This window comes from Tachypleus tridentatus, chromosome 10 (genome assembly GCF_004210375.1).
Source record: "Tachypleus tridentatus isolate NWPU-2018 chromosome 10, ASM421037v1, whole genome shotgun sequence".
Taxonomy (NCBI): domain Eukaryota; kingdom Metazoa; phylum Arthropoda; class Merostomata; order Xiphosura; family Limulidae; genus Tachypleus; species Tachypleus tridentatus.
The window spans coordinates 154,682,996-154,700,826 of record NC_134834.1 but is presented as its reverse complement, the minus strand read 5'-3'; the positions used below and the strand labels follow the sequence as shown (position 1 = coordinate 154,700,826).

The 17,831-nt window shown below is 32.6% G+C and overlaps 1 protein-coding gene across 9 annotated transcripts in view; it reads left to right on the top strand.

The window, feature by feature from the left end:
* Positions 1–17,831, top strand: part of LOC143230683 (1-phosphatidylinositol 4,5-bisphosphate phosphodiesterase classes I and II-like) — a 151,863-nt gene that overhangs the window by 29,559 nt on the left and 104,473 nt on the right. For 8 of the 9 annotated variants that reach the window (XR_013016595.1, XR_013016594.1, XR_013016596.1 and 5 more), the window contains exon 2: positions 10,542–10,619. Coding sequence is in view for 5 of the 9 variants with exons in the window: in XM_076464656.1 (XP_076320771.1) it covers positions 10,542–10,619 (78 nt within the window). In the remaining 4 variants the exon portion in view is untranslated. Of the gene's footprint in view, positions 1–10,541; positions 10,620–14,173; positions 14,250–17,831 lie in introns of those variants that run through there. The other variant, XM_076464659.1, reaches the window with a different exon arrangement.

Below are 17,831 nucleotides of genomic sequence, written 5' to 3'. Positions count from 1 at the left end.
TGCATCTTCTTACCCAGATTCGTCAAAGCACGAGGAAGAACTACTGGTGCATGCATGCTCCTTCTGCGACAAGCGTCTCAGTTGTATTCTTCGAGTTCTTTACAAATACGATTTGTATGCTGAATTTTTTCAAGCTAGTTGCTTACAAACTGTGTCATGCGTTTCTGGTCTTACTTCATTTTCCAAATAATAATGAGGTTTTTATCAGCAATGTATAGTTTATATAATGCAAACAATGTAGAGTGAATATTAGCTTTAGTTTTTATTCATCTACATGGGGAATATTAGGAATGAATTTAGCAATATAATGTTTGTTGCCAGTAACAAATAAACAGGTACAATAATTATTTTCTCACTTTCCTCCATTTTAATCTAAAAATAACCCATGAAATTATTCCACCCCACCCGGAGCTTTTCAGTACCAGTCCGACCACGACATGAGATCGAACATTTAATTTTACAAGGATTTTATATATAGTTTAAATGTATAATATCTTCCGAAGATACTAAGAATGAATAAATACGAGAAATGGGAAATTTGTACCGACTGTAATGCAAACTGTAGAGCAACTTCAACTGCACTCAAATTTAGAATTCCAGCTGAAAACTTGGTTTCTTTGTCTTTATTTTAGGACTACGGCAACTATACTCAAGTTTAGGATTTCTACATTTCGTTTTTAAAACGAAGACGATTTTGTTCTCGTTAGAATATGAAGTTACATATGTTTTAGCTTTATTTTTTAATAATGTTATCCATTTTTAATGACTTAGGAGAAACAAGAAACGTTGTGGATAGCTCATCAAAACCTGCTTCAGTTTTTTTTTCAACGTTGTCTAAGTTTAGGATTTAATACAAAGTCTACGAAACAGTGAAATTACATGATCACATTTGTGCAGTTAGGTTGTTTATTGTTAGATGCTGGAATTAGGTAGCTATGAAATACATCTATGTAACTAAGGGAGCTATCAACAAATTACACAGCTCATTCTACAACTCTAATATCATTTCTTCAAACCGTTGTTAACTTACCATGAAATAGGCTTTTTTAAAAAAACGTATCCACCAATTCAAACAAGAACAAATACTGACAAAATATTATAGAGGACTATCGTTTACTTCCACGTTACTTGTTTGTTGTTGTTTTTTATATTCACGCAAAGCTGTTCTAAGGCTAAATTTAAACTGATAGACTAGAGGAAAGACAGCTGGACAATAGTACACTTTTACGTTTCTGTAATCAAATGGTTTGATTTAAACATCTCTTTTTATAACGCATACACAGCTCCAAATTTCGAATTTACTTTATGTGAGTAAACACGTCCATAGCTCTAAGTCCATAGTCAAGAATTATAGTTACTAGGTCACGCTGTCTTCCGTGGTAAGAAAGAAGAATATTATTTTAGAGATTAGTTGATTGACTGAAATTTAATAGTGTAAAGTAACGAGGCTTTCTGTGCCAAACAACCAGTAGTAATTCTGAAAAAAAAACGATACAAAAAGGAAAAGACATTAAACAAGTCAAAACTGAATATTGCCTGTAAGTTATAAATAATCACGGTATTTTGAATCTCACTTTCTCCCTAATTTAAATAGTATTTCGTAGTAGAAGTTGTGAAACTGTGTTAAAAGTCATTGTCCTAATCATTACAATTCGTAACTACAATAACACATGGAAGACGCCATGGAGCTCAAATGTTTAGTATATTACCGAATTAAACTGTTTCAACATAGACGTACGATTTTGGCAGCTACTTTACCTAAATTTGCTGTTTTAAATATACCTGGTTAGTTATAAAGAAGTGTAGTAGGTTAACGTGGAGATCTGGTTTTTAGCTGTGTATGTGTTGTACCTATAGTTAATGAATAGTTTTTACCCCTTCACATTTAAGTAATTTCAGGCTTTTCTACTGTTTGATAAAACATTCTTAGCTAGTGAAAATGGAACGTATTGACTGGTATGACCCTTCAGTTATGCATATTGTAGTAATAGGAAACATATTTACTGGTATGACTCTTCAGTTATGTAGACAGAACGTTTTGAGTGAAATGATCATTCAGTTATGTAGAGTGTAGTGAGACGGAACGTTTTGATTGATATGCTCTTTCAGTTTTGTATACTGTAGTGAAACGGAACGCATTGATTGATATGACCCTTCACTTATGTAATTACTCAGGTGTCAAGGAACAAATCCGTGGATATAAGTTCTGTAGACGTAATGAAATGCAGGATTAGCCAAAGATATCACGCTATAATAGAATGATAAGGTTTTTTTAGCCTAATGTAATGTAGTGCAAACAATTGTTATTTACCTTCTGGATTGAAGTGCGATTAGATTTGCCCTTTGTCATTCAAGTACACCACACCTGTAGATAAAAAGAGATGTGGGTAAAAATTAACATTAATCGGAAGAGATTAAATGCGTCCAAAACATTTTATGCAACAAACTTGGCTTTAAGCATGTGATTTAGTAAATGTAACATCGGTAATGAGAATCTATATAGAAAATTTTATAATATGTTTATACAGTCTCTATAGAACAGATTGTGTACTGTGAAGTCTCTTTGATTATAGTAAGCTTCTATTTGATATAACAAAACTATCAGAAAAGCAGCTTCAAGAATATCACCTCTCAGCTTTTTAGTAATACTATATATTAGATAATAAAACCCTCGCTAACCAGTAAAAAATTGCAAATTCGAGAATATCAACTTCCATTAATATATTATCATTGGATGATAAAACAATCTAACTAAGAGAAGACTGCAGTTTCAAGAAGATTGGAGTTTTGGACAATATCAAGCCTATCTTCGCTAGTTATATAACGTTGTTTTCCCACTTGAAAGCATATTAAGATCCACTGGTTAATGTTCTCTATCCAATGTGAGTCAGCATTTTTTTCATATTTTAATAGTGTATGCAAGGAATGTGAAGTCTTGGAACTTAAGCCGTTTCCTTGGCCATAAACATTTAAAATATGTGCAAAACATATATATGCTTGGAAAAAAATCCGTATTTAAGTAATTGTATACTTATCTCTAGTTTGAAAAATACACTTAAATTTTGTTATTATAACTTAACGTTAAAAAGTAATAAGAGACCTTTTGGTCCATCTAGACTATCTTATTCACTAAGCTATACTGATCCCAAAAAGAAACTGAAAGCCAGCCCTTATAATTCAACTCTTTATCAAGTTATCAATTAAATTAATTGCATCTAACACATCCAAAGACAACACCTTTCAAAGGCCAACGACAGTGATATAAAAATAACTGAAGATGACTTCTTCCTTTCCAAAAGTTATATTTGTGTTCCTTAGTTTTATCGTTTTCACTATTAAATATGAATAAAGTTAATGCATCAACACTATCAATCTTCTTTACAATGTTAATCATCTCAGTCAGATGGACACTAATTATTCTTTTGTCAAGAGAAAAATAAGCTCAGAGTAAACAACTCCACTCCAGAGATTATCCTAATATCCAAACACTTTCTAAAAAATAAGCTCAGAGTAAACAACTCCACTCCAGAGATTATCCTAATATCCAAACACTTTCTAAAAAAATAAGCTCAGAGTAAACAACTCCACTCCAGAGATTATCCTAATATCCAAACACTTTCTAAAAAATAAGCTCAGAGTAAACAACTCCACTCCAGAGATTATCCTAATATCCAAACACTTTCTAAAAAATAAGCTCAGAGTAAACAACTCCACTCCAGAGATTATCCTAATATCCAAACACTTTCTAAAAAATAAGCTCAGAGTAAACAACTCCACTCCAGAGATTATCCTAATATCCAAACACTTTCTAAAAAATAAGCTCAGAGTAAACAACTCCACTCCAGAGATTATCCTAATATCCAAACACTTTCTATAAAAAATAAGCTCAGAGTAAACAACTCCACTCCAGAGATTATCCTAATATCCAAACACTTTCTAAAAAAAATAAGCTCAGAGTAAACAACTCCACTCCAGAGATTATCCTAATATCCAAACACTTTCTAAAAAATAAGCTCAGAGTAAACAACTCCACTCCAGAGATTATCCTAATATCCAAACACTTTCTAAAAAATAAGCTCAGAGTAAACAACTCCACTCCAGAGATTATCCTAATATCCAAACACTTTCTAAAAAAATAAGCTCAGAGTAAACAACTCCACTCCAGAGATTATCCTAATATCCAAACACTTTCTAAAAAATAAGCTCAGAGTAAACAACTCCACTCCAGAGATTATCCTAATATCCAAACACTTTCTAAAAAATAAGCTCAGAGTAAACAACTCCACTCCAGAGATTATCCTAATATCCAAACACTTTCTAACAATGCAATTTCTTTTTTGAGATAAGGAGACTAAGACTGAACACAATACTCCAAATGTGGCCTAACTGATGACTTATATAATGGCATTATAACCTCTTTAGAATTAAATTCAGTGTTTTTGTTGATACAACCTAAAATCTTTGTTCTGTTATTATTAACAGCAAATTGCTGATTTAAAAACATTTATCAACAAGAAAACTAAGATGTTTTTCTTCTATGACATTTAAGACTATTACCATCAAAATTGTACCTGTAATTCAAATTTTGGTATATCATATGTACCTCACATTTATAATAATTAAAAGCCATCTGCCACCTACCTGACTAACTCGCTAATCAATACAAATCCTTTTGTAAGGCAGTGATAACCAACGTTAGTTTTAGGAGCACAACCCTATTATTCGGAACAAACCTATATTTTAAAAGAACCAACTAGATTCTTTAAAATATATGGTGGAAGATTTTCTCTCTAAAACAGTGTTAAAAACGTTTTGTAGTAACACCGTAAAAAACAGATTAACAGTTTCTTTTCGTCATCCACATGCACTTCATACAGTCATATCAAGCATCGTTATTTACGCTAACTGCTTAAACTAATATCACGTGACGCTGAGCGCTCTTCAATTAACACTTTTTCCTAATGTTGATTCTATATTCTGATGGATTTCTTGCAATGTCTTCAGCAAATTCCAATTAAAATCCTTCTCCCATTATAAGCACCTACAGAATTTCAAGTAGGTTCAATCTCGTGACCACTGATTTTGATATTCTCAACTTGAACAGACTACAACTTACAATCTACGTATAAAACCACCCATTTATCTCTTTTTAGTACTATGTACTTATTAAACAAGTTTTAAAAAATCGTGTTATTATAATTGTCCATGGTTAGTAAACATTCAGTTATTCCTTATAATTATCAAAATTATCTTTTCCGATCAGGAATTTAAAGTCATCCACTTTAATTACATTATTACCACCACAATAATAACAGTTTAGTCTACCGTTAAAACTATCAATGCACCTTATTTTCACAATATATACCTCTCTACATCTTATTTTTGTTTATTATCTTGGGTCTCTCCACTTTCTATTTTTTGTTTGAAGTTGTTCTTACAGTTGAGTAAACAAGCTGGATTATACCTATTTAAATGCACACCAACCATTCCAAAAGATCCTTTTTTCCTTTGAAATAATCCCATAAATCCAACCGTCAAACCTACTCTTTATTATAAATTATTCTATGTCTATTATTCAGTCATAGTAGCCTACTTATAATTTCATCCCCACTGTAAGTCTTGGTCATATCCCTACAGAATTAAGTTATTATGGCCCTTTTCTTTATTCAGCCAGTAATTATTATAATATATACAGAAAATATCTATAGCTTTGTTTCAGTCTTTCAACTGGTTCTCTGTGCCATCCATTCCTAATTTAGCAGTGATATACAAGAGGGAAGACAGCTAGTTAACATTACATACCCCAATTTTTGGATTATTCTTCTACTAACAAATAATACGATTGGTTGTAACATAATAACGCCCCCACAGTCGAAAGGGTGAGCATTGTTCGGTGACGGGGTTTTGAAATTGTGACCCACGGATTACGAGTCGAGCTACTTAATCACTAGGAAATGCCATGCTCTTGGTTTAATAAAATACAACCCGTATAAATTACATTATGAAGCTGACATTTTCCATATATGTGTGTGTGTATATATATGTATCTAAACTATAGTTATATAATAAATAGATTGAGATAATTTATAAATAATTATAAAAAAACTAAGACAAAAATGAAAAAGTGTTTGTTCGCTGTTGGATACAAAACTATACAATGGACTATTTTTGCTGTGCTTACCACAGGTATTGATTTCTAGAGTCATAAGTCTAGAGACCCATCACTGAAGTGATAAAAAGGTCTTGTATTACATAACAGCTTTTAAAACAATAAGTATTTTAATATATAGTATAAACTTTATTATTTTCTTATTAATTATAATAGATAATTTAAAAGTTAATGGATTAAAGTGAGAACCTTTTTTAGAATATTCTAGTCACTAGTCATAGCGCAACTGATGTCATTTTGCTCTTAACATGTGCCACATAAGGTACGATTAAAGTAAGACCTGTCCTTGACCCACAGACAAAATGATGTTGTGGTGCGGTATGACAAAGAACAAGAAATTTCGATAATTGGTTCTTGAAGGTTTCTTGCACCGTTGGAAAGCTGGGGGTCTGCTATATTCAAATATGGAGTGTATGTTATGATAACATATTTTAGTCGGAAACTTTGAACTTTAAAAAGAAATGGGATTTTGAAGTGGCCGCATCACATTTCCAGCAACAGTTACAACGTTAACCTGAAGATAACCTAAGAAGGTTGAAACACTGTTATGTACTTTATTTTAATTGAAGTTTTAATACCCATAACACTCGTCTTTACAATACATTTTTACTTCATGTGCGTTTCTCGTCATCACACAAGCGAATTCATTATCTCTGTTTTGATCTTCAGATCAAGTTACATGACGAGTTTTCTCCATTATCTCTTTAAGGTTGGAAACCTTGTTCTCGATATTAAGATTTGGCGGAAGGTTACTACAACCTGTCTTTGTCAACACCAAATTAATTTTTTGAGTACGGTTATAGAACCTTTGGGCTCGAGAAATGGATCTGTCACAACACGAAACAAATCCTTCATTATCACATCTACAGCAACTGTACGGTTAATCGAGGGAATGATAGTGTTTAATGATGAAATATCGAAATAAAGTTTCAATGAGGATCAGCGGGTCTTGGAGCTATCTACTGAAAGTATATTGAATCCTCGTCTGAGAAACAGATACAAAAACGAAGAAAGCTCGCGTAGTAAACCAATCGATTATGCAACAAGACGTATTGTCATTAGTTATGTTGTTTCTGATGATGATTGGCCAGCCATACTCAATAAATGTTTGTTCGTTTTTTAAACTGTAACTTCTGATTGCTGTACCATATTACATGATGCATCGTGTGTAAGTTTCACCAAAATCGGACAAATTTGGGTTTTGTGCGTCCGATCTCTATCACCGAAGCATTTGTATTTGAAGGAGAGATCCTATGTTAAAACTAAGTCAAAAGTATGGAATTATACAAATTAAGAACATTATATAACAAGAGAAGTACGACAGTATGTAAAGCTGTGTACAATGATCCTGTTAAGGCTTTAAATACTTTTCTGTGCAAATTCCCTTTCTTTAGATATCAGTTTTCTAATTCAACAGATGAATTTTGAAGTTTTTGCTTTTTGTGTGCTTAGTTTAATAAGTTATTATTTTTTAATCAACGTTTGTTTATCGTGATGTTAAAAATAATTAGCCTTACTAAGATTTTATAATATTTGTTCGTTACACATTAATACACTTCTACATATATCGTGTAGTGTCCCTTTAAATTATAGAAAAATATTATTGTATTTTTTCTGCACATTGATGAAACGAACTATGTACGGAAAACTAATTTCGTACAAGTGACATACGCTTATGGTGAATTCCTTTTTAAAGACATTTTCCGTTTTTTCAAGAGATCTACACAATACACTTCTGGAGATTTGACAGCACGCAATTGTTGTTGTTTTTATTTACTTCTTATCCTAAACTTCAAGAAGGAAACAATTGGCTTAAAGAAAAACGTTAACCGATTTCTAAAGCGAGTATTAGAAGGCTCATAACTCGTTTGAATGGTTTAATGCCCTCTGGTGGTTTGAAGTAATGACAAGGCCACTTTCAAGCATCTAACAAACAAGCTGGTGTGTACTAGAGGTGTTAAATTGTTTTAAAAAACAGCATAATTTGGAATCTTATTGTTCCAATATTACATTTTCTTTTGGTTTTACTTTTTGAACTTTTAACGAGGTCTATAACATTGAAAAATATACATAAACAAATTAATAATAAAAAATGGTTGTACACCAAAGACAAAACAAAAACAACAGCACCACATTGCCATTTTTACGAATCTTACAGTTTGCTGGGTTTTTTATCTACTTTAACCCTTCGTGTGCATCAACAGATGTTGTGATAGGATCATTACCTAGAGTGTGGTTCGATGGTAGCCAATCATTTGTGCTCACACATTCTTATTTCAAGCATTGCTATTAAACATACATAGAACCTGAAATTTATTTCTTCTTATTAGTAGCATTTAGTAACAGATAAATATTCAGGTGAAAGAAGTTCTGATATCGGTCTTCATGCATTCTGCTCTAATCTATACACAATTTAAATGAAAAAAAAGAAAGCATACGCTTAATGACAGAACATCACGCACGGTACCATTGTGACCACTATGCATATGAGAGAGTAGAAAGGTGTGTGCGAGAAATATTAAAATAATTTTATTTATGAATTATTTATTGTTGAAATGTAAGTAAAACACCTAGTAATAAATTTAAACTAAAACTGGATTAATGTTTGGCGTGATACTTTACGTTTTTAAGTTACCCAAGTGCTTATTTTAAATTTGTTAAGCCGATTTTAGCCTAGCACTTTAATTAAAATAAAGTGCAAAACAACGTTTTGACCTTCTTCAGGTTAACAAGGTTAAAACGTTGTTCTGTACTTTATTTTAACTAAAGTGCTAATGCCCATACCAGCCGTCTTGAGAATACACTTTTACTTCAAGTGAGTTTCTCGTCATCACGAGCTTGGCCTAATCGTTAGCGTGTCCAGATATATGGTTCGCTTCCTTTTGCCGTAAATATAAAACAAAATGTGTGCTCCCGCTTTGGGAAGGAAGATGCGTTATAAGACTGAGGATCAAATGCTATTATAAAATGAAAGAATGGTTCGTAGTCGATGGCACTGACCAGCTGCATTCTCTATAGTTTATTAGTTGATAGCCCTTATGTAGCTTTGCGTGAAAACTAAAGATATGTATATGTATATACACGTACACCACCAGATCTAAATTACTGTTTCTTTTTATCCTAATTTGTAGTTGGTTGGTAAAAGTTTCATAGTTTTAAGAGCTCTCTTCAGCCAAAATAATTAAAAGATAATACATAACGTATAAAAATATACGTATATGATGTTTCAAAAAGACAATTCTAAAAAAATCGATAGTAAATAATGGTCATGCATAATATAAACCTAAAACCACGTAAAAGTTGCAAATAATTAAACATAAAAAACTTTGAAAATTTACAATTGTAAGTTAGATTCAATATACTTACAAATGTGTATGTAAAATAATTTTCACAAAATATTTTTGCTGATTATCATAAAACTAAAATGAATAACAAAAAAGATTCTTTTAGTAAGCTATGTGTACTTACAATACAGTTGAAAAATGTTCCGAGCTTCATAATAGTTTCTGACTTGGGTCTCTAACATGAAACTTATGTAGATACATTCTAAATATTAATATTTTTGTTTGAAAAACTTAACTTTTATAATTTATTTCTTTTTTTTTACTTTAGACATATTACTTCCATCTCTATTTTAATAATCTTAGTATTGGTAATATAAGCTAGGTTAGAGATTACATCTTCAGTCCTTACTCAGCTCAACGAATATAACCAGGTTTTTACATAATAGGTTTTGGTCGTTAGCTGAATGAATTATTTAGTTTTATACATAATCGGACTTGGTATTGAATTGAATTAATAGTTAGGTTTTGATGATTAGCTGAATGAGTCAATTATGTTTGTATATAATTAGTTTTTTATACCTAGCTGAATAATATAGGTAGTTTGGTACTCAATAAACAAATTAGCTAGGTTTGTAATTAATTAGGCTTTGATACTTAGCTTGACATTCAATAAATAAATCAGCTAGTTTTGTATTTAATTAGGTTTTGATACTTAGCTGAATAATATAGGTAGCTTGGAACTGGATAAAAAGTTAGATAGGTTTGTAAATAATTAGATTTTCATATTCTCTGTGCAGCATAGGTAGTTTGATACTCAATAATCAGTTTAGCTAGGTTTGTGTATAAATGATTTGCATTCAAATAATTGAATTAACTGCACCCTGTGAGAAACTATTATCATTACGTTTTATCCCAGTTAGTATTTTCATAATGTGCTTTGGCCTTTCATACAATGAACTGGAGTCTGTGCTTTGAAAAACTGTATTATGAAGTTGTATAAATCACTTTGGGAAACACTTTATAATGTTGTTTCAGTAAGTTTAATATAAGTATTTCATAAGTTATATACATCATTCTTTGTTCAACAGGATTCGTCTGTAGGCACACCTGTGACATTAAAAGTGGACAAAAAGGGATTTTTCCTCTACTGGACAGACCAAAATAAGGTAACTGCTTTTGTTTCTCTATTACTTTTATAACTTGAATTCATAGGATGTAGAAAGAAAGAAAACTTCTCAGCGTTTCCTGCTCTAAGCAAACCACAATACTGTTATATTAGGTTGAGGAATAATTCGTGAGCGTTTTTAAATAATTTCATTCAAGCATTACATGCAAAATTATACAATACTTCAATGCATGAACACATTACACCCAAAACATTTATTATGATACTTTATTTCATGTAATACCTAGGTATATAGTATGCATTGTTTTAAACGAAATTGCAAGAAATTAAATGCGAAAAGCAGATGGTGTCGAAAATGCTCGATTTTGTCCACTTGACATTCCATTTAATGAGCTGAAAATAAAAGCAAAAATTAAAGACATATGAAAATCAAACACACCATCTATTAGAGCAAAAAATTATCTACCAAATGACATTAAATATTTTGCGAAAGCGTTTAATTTATGAATATGTTTTTTTAACTTGAAAAAACGCTCACGAATTATTCCTCAACCCAATATTTTCGTTTCTAATCTATAAAAATGTGACTGTGTTGAACAAATGTATAAACCAAATAAGAGATGTTTATTACAAGAGTTTATCTTATAAAAGGAAAGAAGTGTGTCATTGCTAGCTCTTCTCAGTGTCAGTTAACTCATAACTGCTCTCCCATAGCTGACTGCAGACAGCGACAAGCAGTAGGAGTTGAGACGTTGTGGGTCAAAGCATTCAACTCGTAGCTCCTAATTTGATCTTACATAATGGTTACCCAGTTTGTTATTTGTGTTTGGATCATGTCTAATAGTTAAAATATCTCAACGCTTTTGGACGCTATAATTACAGACATTGCCCATTATGAGTTAATGGACAGTAACAACGGCTTGCAATGGACAATTTTCTTTCCCTTTATACGTTATAATTTTATAATACACATCTCAGCTTGAGGAAATTTCAGTTAGGTCTGTATGTGGGTTGATGTGTCTATCTGTGTTTCAGCGCGAGTATCTCGAAAACTAATAGATCGATGCACACGAAACATTTACACAAGATGGAAAGTCGGTATGAGACTATCTTTTCCTAATATGGTCAGGATTCTAGATCACTTTGAAGCATTTCTTATAAAGGAAAGACAGGGTATTTACGCGATTTTAAATTAATAACTCATAAAGTGTTATTAGATTTGTACCACAGGCACATTAGTATTGAGACTCCTTATTACAAAAATGACCCAGATCGTTGATCATTTTGGATCTGAGATGAGTTTTCTCAGGTATGAAATTCGGCACTGAATACCGGAACGTATTTTTTTTGAGCAGTACTTGTAAGGAACTTATTTGAGTTGCTTTGTTGTTTTATATGTTTACATGTAGATTTTTCTCTTTCAAGAACAGTCCAACTTCACCCAGCTGAGGACTTCTACTGCTTGTATTGTTTTTTTTTTTTTTTTTTTCAGAATTTCACAACTGGATTTTCTGAGATTTCGAAGGTAACATTTTACGTTATTCAATATAAACCCATGCATTTTCGAAAAGGAACGGCAGGGGCGAGGGTATGCAATCTCTCTGATTGCTTTTGTTCTGATATAGTGCTGATTTACTTAGATATTAACATATGGAGTAATACATAATATTATTATCATTTGTTTATTTATACACGCGTCATGTAACCAAATACGAAGACACATTAACGGTTTATGTGCTTGGTGTCTTTATTACTTATTGGTCTTTAAAAGTAACGTAAAACACAAATGCTGACCGTATTATAGAACAGGTGCGTTAAAAGAACATTAGAATGCCAGTTGTTGTGGATAAGTACTGACTGTAAGTTAATAAAAGTGTGAGAAACGATAAGGTTACTGACCGTGGGTTGGTGAAAGTGTGTAGAGCGATATGATTACTGACCACAGATCAATGAAAGTGTATAGAGTGAAATATGTTTGTAAGATAGCTTTTATTCGCTTCTTCTTCTGGCATTTCTTGACAAATTAACTTTCATATTTTTTTTTTCACTTTGTCACTATGGTCAGTCAGAGACGGTAGTTTCGAGCAACTCAGTTTTTACTAGCTGTTTAGATCCATGATAGAGAATGTTGCTTATGCGAGCTTTATGTGTATTTGTATGTGAAAAACCGAGATATTTTCAAACACTGATGATTAATATTCATTTTAATTGTTAGGTGATTCTAACAAATTAGTTGTATTATCATTTTGTATTTGTGGCGATGCTATTAAAGCTACTTGTTGATGTTTTTAATTTTGAACTGTTGACTAGCAGCTAGTCAGTAGCCTTCTATAACTCTGTTAAAGTTTGGTTGTCACTCTCATAACAAGCCCACACCTAAGAGTGCGGAAATATTTTGTTATTACTTGAATATTTGTAGCCATGATGTAGAACATTATACAAATAATACATCATGTTGGAAAACATGTAACTGGTTTTCTAATAGTTATAAATTATTAAACATCTGAAAAACTACTTCTTACAGCGGTAAGTGTGAAAGCTTATAACGCTAAAAACCGTGTTTTGTAACCCGTCATGGCCACATAACAGATTGTCCAACGTATAAATTTGCGTTTAATTACCAAGAAAGCCCCCCTCGTGGCAGAGTGGTACGTCTGCTAACTTACACTGCTAACCGGATTTCGACATTCGTGGTGGGTAGAACACAGATAATCCAGTATGTAGCTTTGGGATTAACTACATACAAACAAACAATTCTAAGTAACAAACTCAACATTGTAAGAGTGGATTGAAAAATTGAGTAATTTTTGTATTGTATAGGATTGTATTGTGGTTTGCCTGTATATTGTGAATTCACGAGAATGTTGGCATTTGGTAAAAAAGTAAAAAGGTTATAAGTGGCATATGCAAAGTATGTGTTACAAGTGTAGACATATAAATGAAATAGGCCCGGCATGGCCAGGTGGTTAGGACGCTCGACTTGTAATCTGATGATCGCGGGTTCAAATCCCCGTGGCATGCTCTCCCTTTCAGCCGTGGGGGCGTTATGATGTGACAGGCAATTTCACTATTCGTTGGTAAAAGAGTAGCCCAAGATTTGGCGGTGGGTGGTGATAACTAGCTACCTTCCCTCTAGCTTTACACTGATAAATTAGAGACGGCTAGTGCAGATAGCCCTCGTATTATGTGTGTGTGTTTCGTTTAGCAAAGCCACATCGAACTATCTGCTGTATACACCAAGGAGAATCGAACCCTGGTTTTAGTGTCGTAAATTCGTACACTTACTGCTGTACCAGTTGGGGAGGGTTATTTTGGAAACATTTCGCGTGCATCAGACCACCAAAATTCAAATTTATATCAGCAGTAGGAGCAAAGTAAGCGTCATTAACGCATGTTAGTTAAAAAAAACATTAGAGCATGAAAATCAAACGTCGCATTGGGAGCAAACCTACGGTAGTTTAAACCTAGTAAAATGAGGCCATCCAATGAGCAAACTAGCGCAAGTTAAGCTAGAAGGATGTGGCCACGGAAAACCAACGCCAAAAGTATAATCAGATAAGGAGTTTAGATAAAATTAAGTCTGTTGTACTTGAAGGAAGATAACTAGTATCTTAAGAGATGTACTAAGAAGTCGTCTTAATGTGAAATTCTTACAAATTTAAAGTTTGAGGTAATAATTCCTTTATATTTATTCTTAAATTGTTTAAACGATTATTTTACTAAAATTTGTTTGTTACTAAAGTTCTATGTCTACGTTTCTTGGTTTCTACTTTGTTAATATATTACTAAACCAACGTATTTTGGTTTCTAGTTTATTAATGTAGTACTAAACCAACGTATTTTGGTTTCTAGTTTGTTAATGTAGTACTAAACCAACGTATTTTGGTTTCTACTTTGTTAATGTAGTACTAAACCAACGTATTTTGGTTTCTAGTTTATTAATGTAGTACTAAACCAACGTATTTTGGTTTCTAGTTTGTTAATGTAGTACTAAACCAACGTATTTTGGTTTCTAGTTTGTTAATGTAGTACTAAACCAACGTATTTTGGTTTCTAGTTTGTTAATGTAGTACTAAACCAACGTATTTTGGTTTCTAGTTTGTTAATGTAGTACTAAACCAACGTATTTTGGTTTCTACTTTGTTAATGTAGTACTAAACCAACGTATTTTGGTTTCTACTTTGTTAATGTAGTACTAAACCAACGTATTTTGGTTTCTAGTTTGTTAATGTAGTACTAAACCAACGTATTTTGGTTTCTAGTTTGTTAATGTAGTACTAAACCAACGTATTTTGGTTTCTACTTTGTTAATGTAGTACTAAACCAACGTATTTTGGTTTCTAGTTTGTTAATGTAGTACTAAACCAACGTATTTTGGTTTCTACTTTGTTAATGTAGTACTAAACCAACGTATTTTGGTTTCTACTTTGTTAATGTAGTACTAAACCAACGTATTTTGGTTTCTAGTTTGTTAATGAATCACTAATCAGACATGTCTTAGTTTCTAATTTGTTAAATTGTTAATACACCTACATACGTACAAAAGAAAGAAGTGTGTGAACCTGTTTTAAAGAGTGTGAAAATAGTTGTTGGTATTAAAATGTAAATATATCCTTGTAGCTTAGGTTTTCATAGTCGTTAACACATCATTATATCTGTGTTTTATTTTGTGAGACAGAATTTTGAAAACAGATCAATACTTTGAAAATTAAAATGTTGTTTAAAATAAATGGCGTGTTAATAAACTAGTTAGGGTTGAGTACATTGTATTAAAACGATTCTGAACTTACAAATCAGTGAGTGATGAGACAAACACAATTGATATAAGGTCATAGTGGAACGGGATGTATTTAAACTACATTTAAAATGTTTAGCGCATCCTCATTATTGTGATGTCACTGAAAATTGATAGCTTTTGGGAAGGATGTGTAAATGTTCTTTTCCAAGCAATATCTTGAATCACTCGGATCATAACGGTTTCCAATTTCTAACATGGAGATATCTCTTAGCATTGGAAATCAACTCGAGCAATTGAACCATTCAGATATATAGCTGTAAGCATTTGTATCCTAATATTTGTAAGTAAAGTGCTGCATCTTGAAACTAGTGTAAATCCACTAACATAAAGATCAGTTGCAAAAGCGCTCCAAATGTGTAATGTAAGTGTACGAAACATTCAAGAAGGATCTACGTCTAGAAGAGCGACACCAGTCATATGTACATAAACTTCTTCCACAACATATTTATTTAATCAGTATGTAGTGAAGAAAACAGTATGAATGGTACTGTTGTGATACTGGACGAAACGTGTGTACACTACGATAACTAACAAGTTTTGTGTCATTAATTATTGACCAGTGATGATAATTTTATTTTCCATTAGCGATAATCGAAATGTGCAATGATTCATGGTTATCGTTAGATATTGCATCTGGTCAAGTTAGAGGTCTTGATTGGATTTTGAAGTACGATTTCCTCTTACATTAAGTGGATTATGGAAAAGAGGCGGGGAGGGAAGGTGTGTTTTGAATATGAAAACTTTATAACAGATCCTTTTATAATGAAAACTACGTACACTGCAAGGCTATTGCGAAGATGCATGATTGTCAGAAAGAGCATAAGTGAACTTGGCGACAATACCATGAAAGCCTTCTCAGTTACTCCTAAACAAATTTTATAAAACATTTATAACTACACAATTGTACCACTATCACTCGGAATTACCCGGCATGGCCAAGTGAGTTAAGGCGTGCGACTCGTAATCCGAGAGTCGCGGGTTCGAATCTCGGTGGAACCAAATATGATCGCCCTTTCAATCGTGAGGGCGTTACAATGTGCATCCAATCGCACTATTCATTGGTAAAAAAGTAGCTCAAGAGATGGGTGATGATGACTAGCTGCCTTCTCTCTAGTCTTACACTGCTAAATTAGGGACGGCTAGCGCAAATAGCCCTCGTGTAGCTTTGCGCAAAATACAAAACAAATAAACAAATCAATCGGAATAAGAGGTATCAAGCTAGCCCTAGCAGACTTGAAGAAAGCTGGTTTGAATAAAAATATTTAAAGAATAAAACGTTTATTTACGCTCAAAACAATAGCATAGCAACCATTCACTGAAATTTAGGTTTGCAAAATAAAACAAAAGGATGCTATATTAAAAATGAGAAAGAAGTGTTATTTTCTAGAGGTATACCGTGTAACAAGTTATTTTCGGTACGAGAGCCAATTATATTAACATAGAAAAGAACCTACTTAATCTTTTAATCCTTTTCAACCGTCCATCTCTTTACCAATTGGTAATTGTACAGTGATGCACAGTTAGTACTAAGTATAGAAACAACGACATAATCGTGTCAAATATAACATCACTGACATCTTGGTAAGAAAATAAAAGTCGCGCAAATACACTGGGTAATAAAAATATTATTATTGTACGAAATATAATGTTCTGTTATATTAGAAAACAAAGACTGACCAATATCACCACAACATAGAACAAGAATCAATGCCAAATTAATAGTGACAACTTTAAACTAGTTTGCAATAAGAACAACATTAATAGAAGAAAAATAAAAGATACATTAATTATTCTTGAACTTGAAACCGAATTTCATTTAAATCATAGGTGTCGCCTTATATGTTTTCCTAATTGGAATGAAATACTCGCACAATATTTCACACAACAGATGACATTCACCTGATGATGGCTATACCAATGAACGAAACATTGTAATAATAAAGTTAAGAAAAAATAAACAATTTGATTAACCCTTAAACAGCGGCGGGAATGCTTTATGTAGCATCATCATTTAATGATAGCCGCCGTTTAAACGTTAAAAGATCTATCTCTGAACGTTCATTTAAAATTTGTAGTGTATTTCCTATATTCATAACAAGAGCAAGTTTTCCTATTTGCATGAGTCTTGTTGGCACCATTTGTTTGTTTGTTTTGAATTTCGCGCAAAGCTACACAAGGGCTATCTGCGCTATCCGTCCCTAATTTAGCAATGTAAGACTAGAGAAAAGGCAGTTAGTCATCACCACCCACCGCCAATTCTTGGGCTACTCTTTACCAATGAATAGTGGTATTGACAGTTATATTATAACGCCCCTACCACTGAAAGGTCGAGCATGTTTGATGTGACTGGGATTCAAACCCACGACCCTCTGATTACGAGTCGAACGCCTTAACCCACCTGGCCATGCCGCGCCTTGTTAGCACCATAAGAAGGCAAATCATGCTTCCATTGAT